Here is a 16,322-nt window from a genome sequence, read left to right as displayed (position 1 = left end):
AAAGTGCAATGGATATTGACTACCATGGTCAGCACAGTGTAATGCAAACCTGCGATACAACAGGAGTCAGCATTCTTTAATGCAACAGATACAGTTGAAGTCAGCTTAGTTTAATTGGGATTCGACTCTTTCAAGGCACAACAGAGAAAACGTGCGACCAATTGAACTTCATTCCTGAGGCGATGCAGATTCACTTCTCAACGGAAAAGTAATCGTGAGAAGGAAAAAATACATTACAAAGGGCAGACTTCTCAATTTCCTGTGGGGATGCACAGCAAGTTACAGCTCGTGTGATTGCAAAACCCCGTGCATGTTGTAGATTCCGTGATAGGACCATGAAGAAAAGGCCAAGTTGCAGAGAAGCACATGCAAGTTAGTTTTATAATGTTTTAGGAAAATAAGGAGTTAAATTCTGAAGCCAATTATCATTGGTATATCAATAATAAATCATTCAATAAATACAATAAGTAAATCTACTGGAAGCAGGAGGGACAGGCCTACAAGATGACTGCATGTAGCCTACGCCTCGAATACCATATAAAACAATAGGTACTCTAGCCTACGCTAATCAAGAGCAGATAGACTACACAGTCGGGATTTTCAAGGCGTCTCAGATTCTAGAAAATCTTATAAAAATGTTCCTGGAAACGAAATTACATAACACTGTTACGTCATCAAAAATACAATTAAGTTGTGAAACTGGTCTAGCAAGTTTCGCAAGGCATGAGGTACATGAATTCTTTAAAAAGGAGTCCTGCTTACCACTTACGACATGAAAGTTATAACCCACACGGCCACAAGATAATGACCAACGGATAGCAATTTGACAGAAAGCATGTGACATTCATATTATAAGTACGGTATTTAAACTACATGGCAAAAAGAAACATAAAATATAATAATCACTCATGTAGACCATTCAAGATCATCATCATAACATCCAAAACTTATCGTAAAATATTTGGAAAGAATTCTTGCAAGGGGTAAAATTTTTAGTCATTATAAGTTGTGTGTACTGAACCATAAACCACAGCACTTCCCCCGTAGTTGTTAGTTACCGGCGCATACTGTATCTCCAACATCTCAAGGTTAAAACACTTTCTCAGAGGTTCAAAATGGCGACGGAATCAATTGACAACTGTGTGAAGTTGACAAAGAAAGGAAAACCATGTCCAATGTGCCGAAATTGTATAATATTTCCGTTGACATTCATAAAATATAACTATGCAATTTGACTTTTTAAATATCTGATTGCATATCAGATGTATTAGGAAAAATAATCTTTAAAAATGTGGAGTCATACATTAGTTATTTGTTACTTGTCTTTCCGTGTTTCTTTTTAACTGGGACATTTGTGCCATAAAAGATTTTTCAAACATCTTTCTATTACCTTGTACCTTTTTTTTCATCTTTGAGGCAATGTTAACAAGGTTCCATCAAAATAATTGTCATAATCACAAGAGCTTTAGCATTTAACGATTACACACACAAACACACACACACACACATATATATATATATATATATATATATATATATATATATATATATATATATATATATACACAAAGTACATAAGATGTTTAAAATCAAATGCATCCCAGACACCAAGTCTTAAAAATTATGGAAACAAGACATGTTTTTTGTCTAATAAAACGATTAGGTATCATCATAAATTTCAATTTTAGATTGCTCTAAAACAGAGAGAGAGAGAGAGAGAGAGAGAGAGAGAGAGAGAGAGAGAGAGAGAGAGAGAGAGAGAGAGAGAGAGAACGTTTGACCAAGCACTTCAAAGAATTTTATAAAGCCTCAAGAGCGAGAATATCGATACCTGAAGTGTATAAAACCACATAATCGAATAACTATCGCTCACAACCTTAACTTGGAGAGCTTTATTGTTACTGTCTTCCGATTCTATCACCTACTGCGCCCTATATATTGCTATGACACTTTGGACCACATTTCGGCCTTTGCAGAATCAGCTCTACCTGGGAAAACGTGATAGGTTTTGATATCACATCAAGGAAAAAGAAAATTACGTTTTCTTACAAAAATTCAGGAAGATCGAGCAAACTTATATTTATTTAACGTTGGTTCTACGCAGTCTAGAAGCCTTTGTTAGCAACAGTACACAAAAATATAATAATAATGCTATAATCAACATTGCTTTGATTAACTAAAACATATTTTAGTATACAATACATTAAATCGTATACATAATTCATGCTAAAAACACATATATGGCTACAACCATTGCCCAAATACACCCCTTGGCTGCGGTTAAAGGAGATAGATTTCGTCATCGAATGGAATCAGCCGGCTTCTCTCTCGCGCGGGTGAAAGTCTCTCTCCCTCCAGATTCTCGAGTTGCCAGTATCGCATACAGGTTAATAAACCTTTGAAATCGTCATTTAATCAAAGCATGAGATACTACATTGCTCATTAAACACATCAATTACAACTAAATTATATATTTTTATGAAAACTGTTAGGAAAGTTAATATTTCTCTGAGATGAATCGGCAGTTTCGAAAATTTCCTTTACTGTCCTTGGTATCAACGACTTCTTGGTGCGCTACAGCGGCACATAGGTCACTCGTTCTTCAATCGACCTGGCAACTGTTTCTTTGCTACTATTGACTTGGCCCTATAACACGTTCTTGTTAAGGAGGGGTTTATTTTATAATACATCACCCCATCCCATAATAATAATAATAATATTAATTAATTAATTATATTATTATTATATAGTTAGCCTGATTTTTTTAGTAAAAATATTTACAATAGCGTGCATAATTCATATATATATATATATATATATATATATATATATATATATATATATATATATATATATATATATATATATATATATTGTGTGTAATATTTGGTTGGATTAAACCTTATGCTTATTAAAGATAAAACTGAATGCGAAAGAATATGTGAACAAAAGAATACAGGAGACAAAGCAGTAGTAAATATGAGTAACTATACTATTGGTGTATCAAAAGTATTATAGAAACATGGAGGGATGATACACATTTTTGCTTCTCCATAAATGGCATTGGTGATGAAGCTGATAATTTAAACACCATTTTTACTAGTGTAAGGGAATGTATGACAATTAAACAAATAAAACTAAATAAAAAATAAAAGAGTATATGGTGGTAATAGATAAAATATAAAAAACCCCTTGATACAATGAAAACTTGGTCCCTATATCTATTTGAGTTTGTGATCTACTCGAATTAATGGACAGTAATTTGTCTATCAGTGTTCAAATTAATAATGTAATAAGAATCGCCGGATATCACAGAAACATTGCTTTTGTAAAGAAATTATGGATAAACTTGTGGTTAACTGTGTTATTATCAGGATAGATTAGCTCTATCTGTTACAACCTACACAAAATACAACTTAAACCGATACACAACATAAACAGAGGTAATAAATTGATAAAAGGTGTCCCAAACCTAGAAAGGATTACCCCGTACTGACTGAATTACAGTGTGCTTATTAAAGCTAGAATAAATGCATTGAGTCATATGTTATCAGAACTGGACGTTCAAATATTTAAGTGAATTGCTACACATCGTGCAACATATAAATCGAGTCGACACGAAATTTGTTATTGATGGTCTCCCAAGTTATTGGAGCCATGATGCACTTCTACTGTGGGTTCTAGAGGTTTCAAATAATAGGCCCCAAGATTGTATAATAAGTTCCAAAAGGCTTTTAAGAAGTTGAAGACTTTCTTATTCATGAAATCTTATGATACCGTGGATTTTGACAACATGGATTATGCCATATGATAGTCAAAATACTCAAGGATGTATACGGCAAACAAACCTTATACAGTAGGTCATGCAATGCATACAGCCTTTACAGGTATGTCAGGACAAAAAAAATAACCTTTAGAATAATGTAAATAAGCGTGCCTATGTTCACCCCTCCCCCTCCCATTGAAGCTCGACACAAAACTGTGAGAGGGCATGCGACAACCCCATAGGCGACCCGAAATTATTTATAAAACGAGACAATTTTCCAGAGACTTATTTGCAATCTATTATACCCTGCATTTCATAAATGTACACTAGCAATTTATTTGCTACAGTAATTCGTTCGCCATTTACTCTCTAACAAAATGCTAATATCAATATCTCTGTGAAATGACTGAACTCCCAACATATTCATTCGTTCACTCATCCAACAAGCTGATAAAGTTTTCATTAAATTGCTTTCCTGCCTCATCAATAATGACAGGAATCTACAAATGATTTTGATATCGCACCGTATTATTAGTATTATTATAACATGTGAATTGCTGTATAATGGGGCTTTTAACTGATAAACTCAACTGTTAACTGAACTAAAATCTTAGGTATACTGCTTCCTTGTCTATTTAGTCAGTAAAAAATGAGCGGAAACATTTTCTTATACGAATTGTATATACTGATTTATTATTATTATTATTAGCTAGGCTATAGGGTAACTCTAGTTGGAAAAGCCAGATGCTATAATCCCAAGGTATCCACAACAGGGAAAAATCGTCCAGTGGGGAAAGGAATTAAGGAAATAAATAAACTACAAGAACGGTAATGAACAACTAAGATAAAATACTTTAAGAATAGTAACAACATTAAATTATACCTTTCATACAATAACGATAAAAAGATATTTATATCAGCATGTTCAAAATAAAACCATGGACTTTGAATTCTTTACTGCCAGAATCAAACAATTGCATGGTAAGAAGGAAATTAACTGAAAATGTGTTTTTACTGTACTTACCGAGTGTTACCATCATTGATTTTATAGATGTCTTCATTTGAAGCTTTCTACAAAACGTTAAAAAAATTGGATCATCCTCAGTTCATCCACTTTACTGCAGACATTCTGTTATAACAAGGAAAAAAATTATGAATAGGCTGGAGGTTTTGTTTCCACCATGCATCTTAATAAATTGCTTTTTTTTTTTTTAGATACAGTATACGAACTGCCAAAAAAATTAAAAGCTCAAACATAAATTTATACATTTCAAATCATGATCATGTAATGTAGTCTACAGCAAGAAAAAATATCTTAAATTTTTCATCTCAATCTTCAGCAATACTAGTTGTAAAATATTATTTGAACTTACTGAAGATGAATAAAATATAATTTGAACCTATTGAAGTAAAATACAATTTTCTATTTTAGTGTTTGGTTAAAAATCTTTTCCACTGAACCAGGTTACATACAACTCGCTGAATGTTACGTTTTGTCTACCATTTTACGTACTTTATATAATATTAATTCAAACTTTCCATGTTTGAAAATTAGTCATGACTAATAAAGAAATTTAAACCAAGGAAATGACAAAATCTTGATGATGTTTTCTAGAAACATTCAGTGCCAAGTCTCTTGTTTCACTGCTGAGTTGAAGATTTTGTCTAATTTACAACAAAATTGGTTCTCTATTTAGGATTTAAATTTCAACAACGCATAGCATATTTCCCGTGCCACATAAAGAAGGTTTATGTAGCAACAGTTGAGCAGATTAACAATGGATCACCACATGAAGATTTAATCAACACATCTGATATTTTCAATCATCTTTGATTTACAAACATTTAAAGTTCACTGTCCATATGCTGTAATAGACACATTAGGTAAAGAACATCACATGAATATAAAAATAGTCTACATTCATTGCAATAATTTCACACACACCCTCTCAATTTAGTATCAAGAAGAATCAAATGGATAAATGCAATGAAAATACTGACTATTTTACATCCAATGTTATCACAATTTATTTTTGTCTTCAAAAAAGCACACGAAAAGCATGTTCTCATTTTTTTTTCTATTTCAGTTACTGCCCTGAAATGCTTCACCTGCAATTCTCAAACAGACTCTGCCTGCAACGATCTTTTCAACTCTGATTCACCAGCTCTGCAACAAGCCTTCATAGTCGATTGTGATGAGAAAGACGGAGTGACCCCATTCTGTCGCAAAGTCAAGTATGCAAGTGAGTATTTCTGACCCCCGTGGGGAATTACATCAAATGCTTGACTACCTACAATATACAGCAAATGTCACTCATGTCTAAAGGTTGTGGAGTAAATAAAAAAAAATCCTTCAATTCTCTTATTGTTTGGGAAACCATCAGTGCACACATCGTCTTTGTTGAATACTGTACTTAATACTGAAGTGCAAAATATTTAAGCAAAAAAAATTGTTGTCTGCTAAAATCAATACTGTACTTCATTCAGTTGGTCATCAACAAAATGTTATCATCTACTCTACCAATACTTTGAAATCTTTCATTAAAGTATGCTTAAGATAAAGACATGCATACTACGAGTCTTAACATTAGAACTATTTTTCATTTTCAATTTACTGTTTGAATCAATTATTGGATATGGATTTAATAATTCAATGCAACACATGATTACTACTCATCTATCTTACATTTATTAAAAAGTAATCATTCATGATAAGTAACTACTCAAAATTATTAACATACCACAATAATATTGTTGTTAATAACTTCATACCAGTAATCAAAATATGATAATTTTTAATTCACATCCAGTAATCAAGTGAAAAATAAAATAGTCATAACCACCTTTTCTAATTTTAGCAGACAACATTTTTTTTTAATTTAAAAATTTTGCACTTAAGTATTCAACAAAGACTATGTTCTATCAAGAATTATTGTTCCACTCGGTAAGAGAATGAGGTTCCATTAACATAAGAGAAGAAAGATCATAAAAATTAATTTGCAAAATTGCTAAGAACTTCAAAAGCACACATACCTTTATGACTCTGGGTGGACAAGAAAAGTTTAGTTTTTTGTTCCATGTGGAAGATCAAAAGCAGAGTTAGATTAATTACTCAATAAAAATGGCTGTGAGATAGAAGATTGAAAATTTAGATTAATTGCCACAAAGAAGGTGAGATTTACGAGACTATATCGCCATCTGCTACTCAACAGTAAAGTGGCACTATTGCCTACTAGCATGGTACAGTAGCCAATTAGAGAAATTGATGCTTCAAGCATTGATGATCACAAATCTAGTATAGGTTATAGCAGCATATTAATTTAAGTTTTATTTGCTCACTAAAATGGTTTACTCTACCTTAAGTTGATCAATAGTATTATAGAATAGGAAGGGTCTACATAACATTCAGATCTTGAACATGCTTTTTTTGGGTGCGAGAAATTTATCTCCATTTACCAAGAAAAGTCCATCTCACATAGGTTCTATATAGTAATAATAGTTTCTAAATTGTCAAGACCCTTCCTTTTTTTTTTCTTTTTTTTTTTGTAGACTACTTAGCTGCATCAGTTCTTCAAGTGTACTGCAACTTGATTTTTATTTTCAGAATAGCCTTTATTGTGATAGATTTATTTTTCTGTTTTAGCTAAAAGTGCTTCCATATATTAATTCACGATATGAATACTCAACTATATTCAGAACTAACTAGTTTGCAAGGCTTCAGAGGTCAAAATGTTTAATAAAAATAATGTCTGAGCTCAATTCCAATTCAGTTATTGAACTGACTACCTTTATTGGATTAGCTGTTTATCATTGGTCTTTAAACTGATTGCTCATTGATTCCCTTTCATGCAATGTCACTCTTGATAACATTAATTATACCACTTAAGCCTAACTTAAAATTGCAATGTTTAAGTCTAAGACATTTCACTTTAAAAATAGCAACTGAAGTGGCCAGAGATATAAATAAATAAGATTTGATTCTGTCACAACCCTTACTATGCTTTCAAAGTAGCACCCTACAAGATATGACAACTTTGACCTTTATATATTTATGACATTCCGGTCCACCTTATTCTACAATGAAAATTTTTATAAAAATGTCGTTAACATCATCAAGAAAATTTCAATACATATGATTATGCATAATGCATATATCTAAATAACAGAAAACAATATATGTACATTATATGCATTTATCTACATAAAAAGAATATGAGCTTTGTAGTTCATTGTCTCTGAAGCAACCCTATTCTCATCTTTTCATTTACTGTATATGGTAGTTTGTATATAATTTTCTTGACCCTCCTGATTCTAATTTAAAGATATAATACTAATATAAAGTTCCAATAATCTAATGAAGATCAAATAATAAATTCTATCAAATCTGTTACATAAAGATTTACACATGAATACTGGGCAACAAGTGCCATTGTTATGTGCCAAATTCTAACATAAATACAAAAGAGAATAATTTCTATATAAAGTTTTCTTATTTGCTGATATAGTTGAGTATTCTTTAGTGTTTTTCCTTCTATTTATTTTTTATGGCTTTTAATTTCATGCATTGGTAATGTGCAGTAATGTACTGTATATTACTACAGTTAATCTGTGCCTAGTTTATAATACTGTACATGTACAGTACAGTGTATATAATTTAACAATGCTTTGTGCAGTAAACAAGCTGTTTTTTATTTTGTGCACGGCTTATCACCACTTCTCTGTGTGTGCCCTGCTATTTAATGTATCATTTGTTCCTGAATGTACATTTTTTCTTTCAGTTGAGCGAGGTGAGTGACGATACAGCGAAGGATAAGTATACTAAATGTTGCATAATTTACAAGGAAACTAATGACTGGTTATTTCGTGGGAGTTGTTTGGCTACCGTTATATAGAGCCATTCTTGAATGTAGTACTGTATATTTGATTATTGTATTCATCCCCCTAAAGCTAGTTTCCTTAGAAGGGGAAAAGCTGTTTATATTCTACAGTTACTAGAATTCTCGATGTTATCTACTGTACGATCTGTAAATACTGTATAGTATTTCTAAATTTGTGAGGTGTTATTCAATCTTGAAGCATGTCTTTTAATCTATTAGTCTTTGTTTTCTTAGTAAGGTATATTATACTGGAATATCATTGATGGGATATAATTTACCGTAGACATCTGTAGTTCAATAAAGTATTTTGTCCTTGGGTTTAATGCACAATCCTAAATAGTAGGGTTTACGTTGTGTAAATTGTTATCATTCACTCCTTAGACTCATAAAAGTTTGATACCTGAGAACTTCCTGATCAACAGTAGTTTTAAAATACTCTTTCCAGTATTAGCAATGATGCACTTATAGTTGATAAAGCATTGTACTGCACGTCCAGTACAGCATTTTGATGTTATTTCCTGAGAAAAAAAATTTGTCAATTGTGAAGCATTACCTGCTGTACACTGTCTTTGTCCTAGGGGATTTCACGAAGATTCTTATAATCTTGTTTCAAGAATGGCTCTTAAGAATTTAAGCTCAGAAATGAGCTAAATGATTCAGCTATCTAGCTGTGTCTGAACAAGCACTAAAAATTTAAGATATTTACTGACTTGAAACCCAAATAATTATAAAAGATTTGCAAACTGATATTTATAGCCTGTGGGAAAAATGTAATAAATGCATTATTGTTTAAAAAAACAAGTGCAGTTCACATACAGTTGTTACATGGTACTTTCTTTTGGTTATTTTAGTATTGCTGTACACATCCTGTAGCGTCTTGTACAGGCATTGCTTTCATAATGGGGAGAATATGTGCACATACAATGAACAATGGTATATTTCTATAACTATGATTAACTTTAGTGTTCAAGGTAATTCTTTCAGCTTTAACAATCATCCATTAATCAAATTCATGGGATCTGGGGCCGTATGGCCCAACACCAAGACTGTGGGGGTTATAGTTGCTCTATGGAGTAATATCAACCCTCTGATGATCAGAGCCATTCATATAGCTATATAGAAGATTTATTGCAATTTTTAGTTTCTTTCTATCTTTATTCCTTTGCTAGTTACACTACAAAATGTCAACATAAGTACATTGATTGCCATGTGACATCATTGCCCACTTTTAAAAAATTTGTAAGAAATGAGGCTGATAGCAGTTTTGTAAGAGGATTAAGCGGTTAGTAAGCAAGATGAAGGAAGGGCATATACTGTAGAGAAAATAAAAGGCTAGAACGTGTGAGCTGTTAGGAGCAGAAGGTTTGGTGTAAAGACCCATTAGTACTGTAATGCCCTACAGAGAATTGTCCATAAGAAATCGCATTTACAGTGTTTCATCCACTAAAGATGGGACCAGAAGGCACTGTATACATCACTCAATGTTCTTTGCTGTATTCCTTTGAATACCAGTTGCCCCACCTACAGCCTCTAAGCATTCTTTCCACTCTGGTCTCTTTACATCTGACAAAGTTGTGTATTCACTTTTTCCTAATTACAATTTCCACATTATTTAAGAACAAATCATTTAGACAAGTCTACTAGAAATGTGACTTAGTGATCTTGTTGAAAATAATGAATTATCAACATATTAAATACTACATTAAACATGATAAGCACAAAATTCCAAAAGAAGGTGCCATAGATTTTGATGATGGAAACAGTTCATGTCTATTCCTTAATGTCTAGACCCTTAATAATGAGGTTTTGCTTTTCATGGTGGAAGGTTCTTTACTGTTACCTTTGTTGCTTATGCATGAACCCTTCTTGTTGTTATCTATATAAAGTACATGCATATTGCAGGAGCTTTTGTTTATAATTCCTACAATTGATTATTTCTGTAATAATATTAAATCTAATCTTCTAATGAAATCAATTTTATAATATTCTTAATGTATTATATATTAAAAAATCAAGATACAAAATTTCCAAAATTAATTCAAATTGAATATTTTACTTAGAAAAAGGGGTTGGTTTGTTATAAACTCGAATGTTTTATACCTTATAATAAAAAATTTAGCCTTATATGGGGGCTTAATAGGAAAATTATGGTAATGCAATATTTAAAAAGCCCCTATAAAAATAATGAATACAGTATCTTTATTCTATTACCATTACACCACCTAGAATTTCATAAGCCGACAATCACATCTTGCAAATGGTATGAGGTTACTAACATTTGATACAACTAAAAATAAGACCTTCCTGTTTTTTTAATAAAATTCTAGGTCAATAATTACATTTTGTGATGCAATATTTAAATATTAAAAGAAAGGTAAATTGGAATGACATCTACCAATATCCCATTCTAACTGATATCTTTACCCACAGTAAAAAACTCCAGCGAGTACAGAGTACAACGTGACTGTGGCTACATGAGGCGTGAAGGTTATGACTGTTACCAGAAGCGTTCTGAAGACTACGTTATGGACACTTGCCAGTGTGAAAATGATCTCTGCAACAATGCTCCTTCTCTCTCAACCTCAGTAGCTACGATGTTTGCCGTCGCAGTCCCCATCGTTGCTAGATTCTTGTAAAGCTACTGTATTGTATTTCACAATGAATGTCATATGTAGTAGATATAACACTGTTAGAACTGTGATCATGATTAGTCTTAGGAGAAAATATAAGTAGCATTTATCTCCTATTAGACTAGAGATAATCACGGTTATCAGTGCCACCTGCTTCAAGATTACTATAAATGCCTACCTTTAAAGGGAGATTCAACATTTAACTAGTGTTGAAATGCTTTCCTGTAAAGATGGCAAATACTTTGTTGCTAAAATATAGATTATACATTTTTGCATTGAGGTAGATCAGTACAATATACCCTCTCCTCTATTACTAAATCTGTAACACATAAATTTGTAGCGTAATTTCTTAGTAAAATTCAGAGTAAATCAAAATAATAGTTTACAGTAATGCTTAAAAGTTTTAGGGCTTTTATTGATTTAATTTTGTCGAGTAGAAAATGTAGTTTATAATTAGAAATTAGACATTTTCTTCCTATAAGAAACTTGCATAATATACAGCAAGAGCAGTTGTCCCTCTCAAGACTACCATTCCTCGTGGATTACTTTAACTCTATGACCCCTGAGTTCTCATTCCAACTTTTTTTTCTTTTTCCCATTGTAACTGCAATATTACCTAGTTTCAAGCCTTTTCTTTTAGTTTTTTCCTTTCTTTTCTAACACTGATGTTTCTAATAAAGTAAATATCTTCTCTCTCATAGAACCCTACAGAATTACTCTAGAACATTTTCTGAAATTGTTAATCACGTCCCATAAGATATTTTTCTTTTGTATAAAAGTGCACCTTGTAAATATTACAGTATGTAATAGATGCACATGTAAACTGTATCTAAAAATTCAGAACATTATAGATTATGAATAGTCAACAGCAGAAAATAATGTACCGTACTAGAGATTTTATTAAAAAATTGTTCACTGTACATACTGCATACAGTTCTGTAAATTATGACAGCTTAGTTAAAAGTGCTCTTACACTCAGTGAGATGGCAGTAACTGTTAAAATATTGATGCTGGGCCTTTAATGGTTTACTATACATAAAAGTTGTTGTTGAGCTGTTTAATGTTTAAAAGACAATCATTCAGTTATGTAAATGTGAATATTTTACACAGATTTATAGGTTGTACATGGTGGTTAATAAATTTAAAAATATACATATCACGACTGAATTCCCCATAAATTATTCTTAATAAAGGATATGAAAGTATTAGTCTGAGAAATTGTTCATGCCCTTAAAACTTCCCTAAAACAGAAGGTTAATTTGGCTGTTAGTAAATAAAAAAGGAATTAAATTCAAAGCCAATTCAAAAGCAAGAAAGTGTCATAAAATGAATTAACCTACCTGTTATCTAATTTTCCTCTAGTGTGCAGAAGCAGCACAAAAAGTTTCATGGCAAAAGCTTGAATAAATTTTGCTGTAATCCACTAACAATTCACAAATTGAAGCCCTGAAAGAGTATGCAAGTGTCTGCTGCAATTCCCAGCTAAGGCCAGATTTTTATTTCGATATTCTTCGTCCAAATTGGACTTGCTAGCAAATAAATACCATAGTAAAAAACAATAATAAATAATGATAATACTAATGGTCATAAAACGTAAGTGATATAACCTAGATGACAGAGTACCAGAAGGGCAATATTAACTTGAAAAACTACCGAATCGAACAAAACCAAAATGGCTGCCGATACCGAGGACGGCCAATCCTCTTCCAAAATTAAAATCCACATTACTGGAACGAGAACAAATGCCCGGTACTGAAAAAAACTGTCAAAACAAACTATGGTACTTAACATGGGTAAAGGTGAAGTAGCAACGTCAGTCATGTTGAATTAACGGCAGTCACTTGCGAAACACACCTAACAAAATAAAAAACGACTTAGCGGGCAAGTCCAAAACAGAAGGATGACCTGGAGAGCGCGAGTAGTGGGTGTCGGTGGAGTAGTCCAACTGTATTCTCTAGGGCCTGTCACGGCCCTCCCCTTTGATGAAGGGATTATCTAAATGGAAGCCAGCCTGTGAATAGTGGTTTACACACGCCCTTGTTTAATACACAACACCAACAAGGTGTTCGCGCGAGGGTTGTAACCTCTGCATTCCATGCTTTTATCTTTCTCTAGTATATTTGGAAGATTTATATTAGAAAAGTGTAAAGAAGGACCCCTTTTCACATGGCGTCACAGGTCTCTCCCCAGAAATAGATTTTTCCTTCGTCAAAATCCCTTTTTTATTTCGAGTTAATTCAGCCTGTGCAAAGAGTAAAATCACAGGGGTAATGAAAAAAAAAAAGGAATTGTTTTCATTCATATACTGTACGATACACAAAATATAACTAACTCCTTCCTAACAAGAAAATTCCTTTGAAGAATTCTTAAAAGTTTCCTTAAAAAAAAAAAAAAAAATTTCGAACCAACTACAAATACTAACCCATTTTTTTTCTGAAACTGGCAGTTAGTTTTCCAAGAATAAAAGTGTAAATCGTAATGGGTGCCAATAGTTCAAAGACATTGTATGAAATATATAACATTTTAAAGATGAAACTGGATTTAATGATTCTTGAGTATGGCATTGGATTTTTGTTAGGAATATGGTTTGCAATAACTACCAGATTTTACAATATCAGATAAAATCAATTAACATTTCAATGAATCATAAGATGCAAAGGAAAGATGACCAAGGAAGCATGACCCAAAAAAGAAAAAAAAATTAAGAATGTAAAAGTTGAAGAAATTCTTATCTAAAATCACAAGCTTAACAGACATATCACAGACTTCCACAGAATTACAAAAAAATAATACTATTGATGCATAAAGCCACAAGAAATAGCCACCGGGCTAACAATTCAGCTGTGAATACAGAGGCATAAAATGGTAGAGCAGAAAACAGATTTTGAGCGAAGCGAAAAATCTATTTTTGGGTGAGATAGCCATGGCGTCCTGATGGAAGGTTCCTTTTTGGTAGCTTCCTTGGGTATATAACTACTAAATATTCCCAGAGAATTTAACCACAGGTTATCACAGAATTCTAACTTCTGGAGCGAGTATCCTAAAGGTTTCCCTTTAAGACATCGTATATCAACAGGGGACACATGTATTAACGCGCCACATAGCTATCTACACCCTACATAGAGTTAACACTTCGAAGTGTAGGGGCGGAGAATAGCTGGGGAGCCGTTCCACAGCTAATCTCGTTCGTGGTTACTTTTGGTACTCGAGACGTAAACAAACGGGCGCCATTGTTAAATGACGTCACGTCCGTCCTCATCCTGAAGCCAGTTGCTTGCCGATCGCCATGATACAGCAGAGCAGGGTGGGACCTGAAAAACTGGACGAAGTAGCAGGGAGGGTCCATCAGGACGCCATGGCTATCTCACCCAAAAATAGATTTTTCGCTTCGCTCAAAATCCGTTTTTTGGGCTCAAGCCCTGGCGTCCTGATGGAAGAATACCAGAGAATCAATGTATCGTGGTAGATTTTCCCCTATTTGAGTAAGTGCCGAGGGCTTTGAACAGGGTAGCATAGTAATCTTAAATAGAAGAACCGTAGGGAAGAGAACTTCCTGCCCCACTGGAAGTGAAGTCCCCACGGGCCATGCCGAGATCAAAGTGGTCATCGAAGGGCTACTCACCTTGCTAGAAGAACCTGAAGAACTTGGAGACAAGACTGAATGGTTGGCATTCATATAGGAACATTCTCAAGGGTAGACAAGTGGTGGTTAGGCACTGTATGTTAATGGAGAATTGTCTGGTCTCTAAGGTATGAAGTAAGTAAGTATTCGTGTAGGAATATTACATTGCACAGGTGAATATATAATAAGGGTTGAAACCTTAGTAATCTTCATCAACCATAAGAGGAAGGGGATAATAAAACTATGACAGACGTGTATTTCATAGTATAAGTAGGAGCGGATTGAGACGCACAAGTAATAAAATAGAAATTTTATTTCACAATTGCAGAGTATATTAATGAAATGCAATATATGTAAAAGTAATTTACAACAAATTATAATGTACATAGTAATGAAAGACGTGCTCTTGAATCTGAAAGAGAATTTCAAATTTATTAGTAGGCACTCGTTCACGAGGAACGTCAGTCTTTAAAAGTAAAACACATCATGCTCTAGGCATGCGGCACTCGTGTGACGACTATGACATTTCACCTGGGATAAGAACAGTTATATGAAAAGCACTAAGTGTTTTTGAAATCACTACGTATCACTCGAGGGTCAACATAGGCACCCGAAGAGTTAGAGTCCCAAGTAACTCACTGTTCTATGCAGAGTTAGGTGCAGGTTTCATAACACTACCTGCGGCTACCACAAAATGTTTGACTTCGTGCACTTGTTTCGCATAATGTTTGAAGAAAACACGCGAGGATTTCCAGCCTGTGAAACTCTTAAGGCTTTCGAAATCCATACTCTGAAAGAAATTCAGAGACGATGCAACTTTTCTAGGATCGTGACCGGCGGGTGTACTGTCAGGATCCGCTCTGCGAATGAAGTAGGTGATTTTCGCTCTTAGTTGTTTCAGTGACAGGTCGCTGCCCGATGTTTCTCCTTTGAAGAGTTGGCCTCCACCAAAGTCCGAAGTTCTGCGAAGATAGACCTTGAGGCTCTCTACTGGGCATAGAGAGGCATCTTCTTTCAGGGGGCATATTCTCCAAGGGCCCCATCTTTTGGTGGGTAATTCGTTTTTGGCGAGAAACGTCGGATCCGGGAAGAGGGTAAGGTCTCCTGAGTCAGTAAACAGGATATGACCCTCTTCTCTTGATAATGCCACTATTTCGCTGACTCGGGCTCCTGAAGCAAGAGCAAAAAGAAATATGACTTTCTGAGTCAGATCCTTGAGAGGGCATGAATCATTATCCAAGTTGGAGGCGAAATGGAGCACCTTGTCCAAAGACCAGGAGATCGGTTTCGGTGGGGGTGCTGGGCGTAGACGAGCGCATGCTTTCGGCAGTTTATTGAAGATGTCGCTGGACAGATCAATCTGGAAGGCATACATCAGTGGTCTAGTCAAGGCCGATTTGCAAGTAGAAATCGTGTTGGCTGCCAAG

General features: G+C 33.9%; 1 protein-coding gene across 1 annotated transcript in view; it reads left to right on the top strand.

Annotated features, from left to right (window-relative positions):
* The window catches only part of LOC137616493 (UPAR/Ly6 domain-containing protein crok-like), a 37,525-nt gene extending 25,100 nt beyond the window's left edge, over positions 1–12,425 (top strand). The window contains exons 2-3 of the mRNA XM_068346305.1: positions 5,854–6,009; positions 11,074–12,425. Coding sequence (XP_068202406.1) covers positions 5,854–6,009; positions 11,074–11,279 — 362 coding nt within the window. The 3' untranslated portion in view covers positions 11,280–12,425. The remainder of the gene's footprint in view (positions 1–5,853; positions 6,010–11,073) is intronic.
* The last annotated feature ends 3,897 nt before the right edge of the window (positions 12,426–16,322 follow it).

The sequence above is a fragment of the Palaemon carinicauda genome, chromosome 22 (assembly GCF_036898095.1).
Source record: "Palaemon carinicauda isolate YSFRI2023 chromosome 22, ASM3689809v2, whole genome shotgun sequence".
NCBI classification, from domain to species: Eukaryota; Metazoa; Arthropoda; class Malacostraca; order Decapoda; family Palaemonidae; genus Palaemon; species Palaemon carinicauda.
The sequence above is the reverse complement of the archived record's forward strand: the minus strand, read 5'-3'. Positions and strand labels throughout refer to the sequence as shown.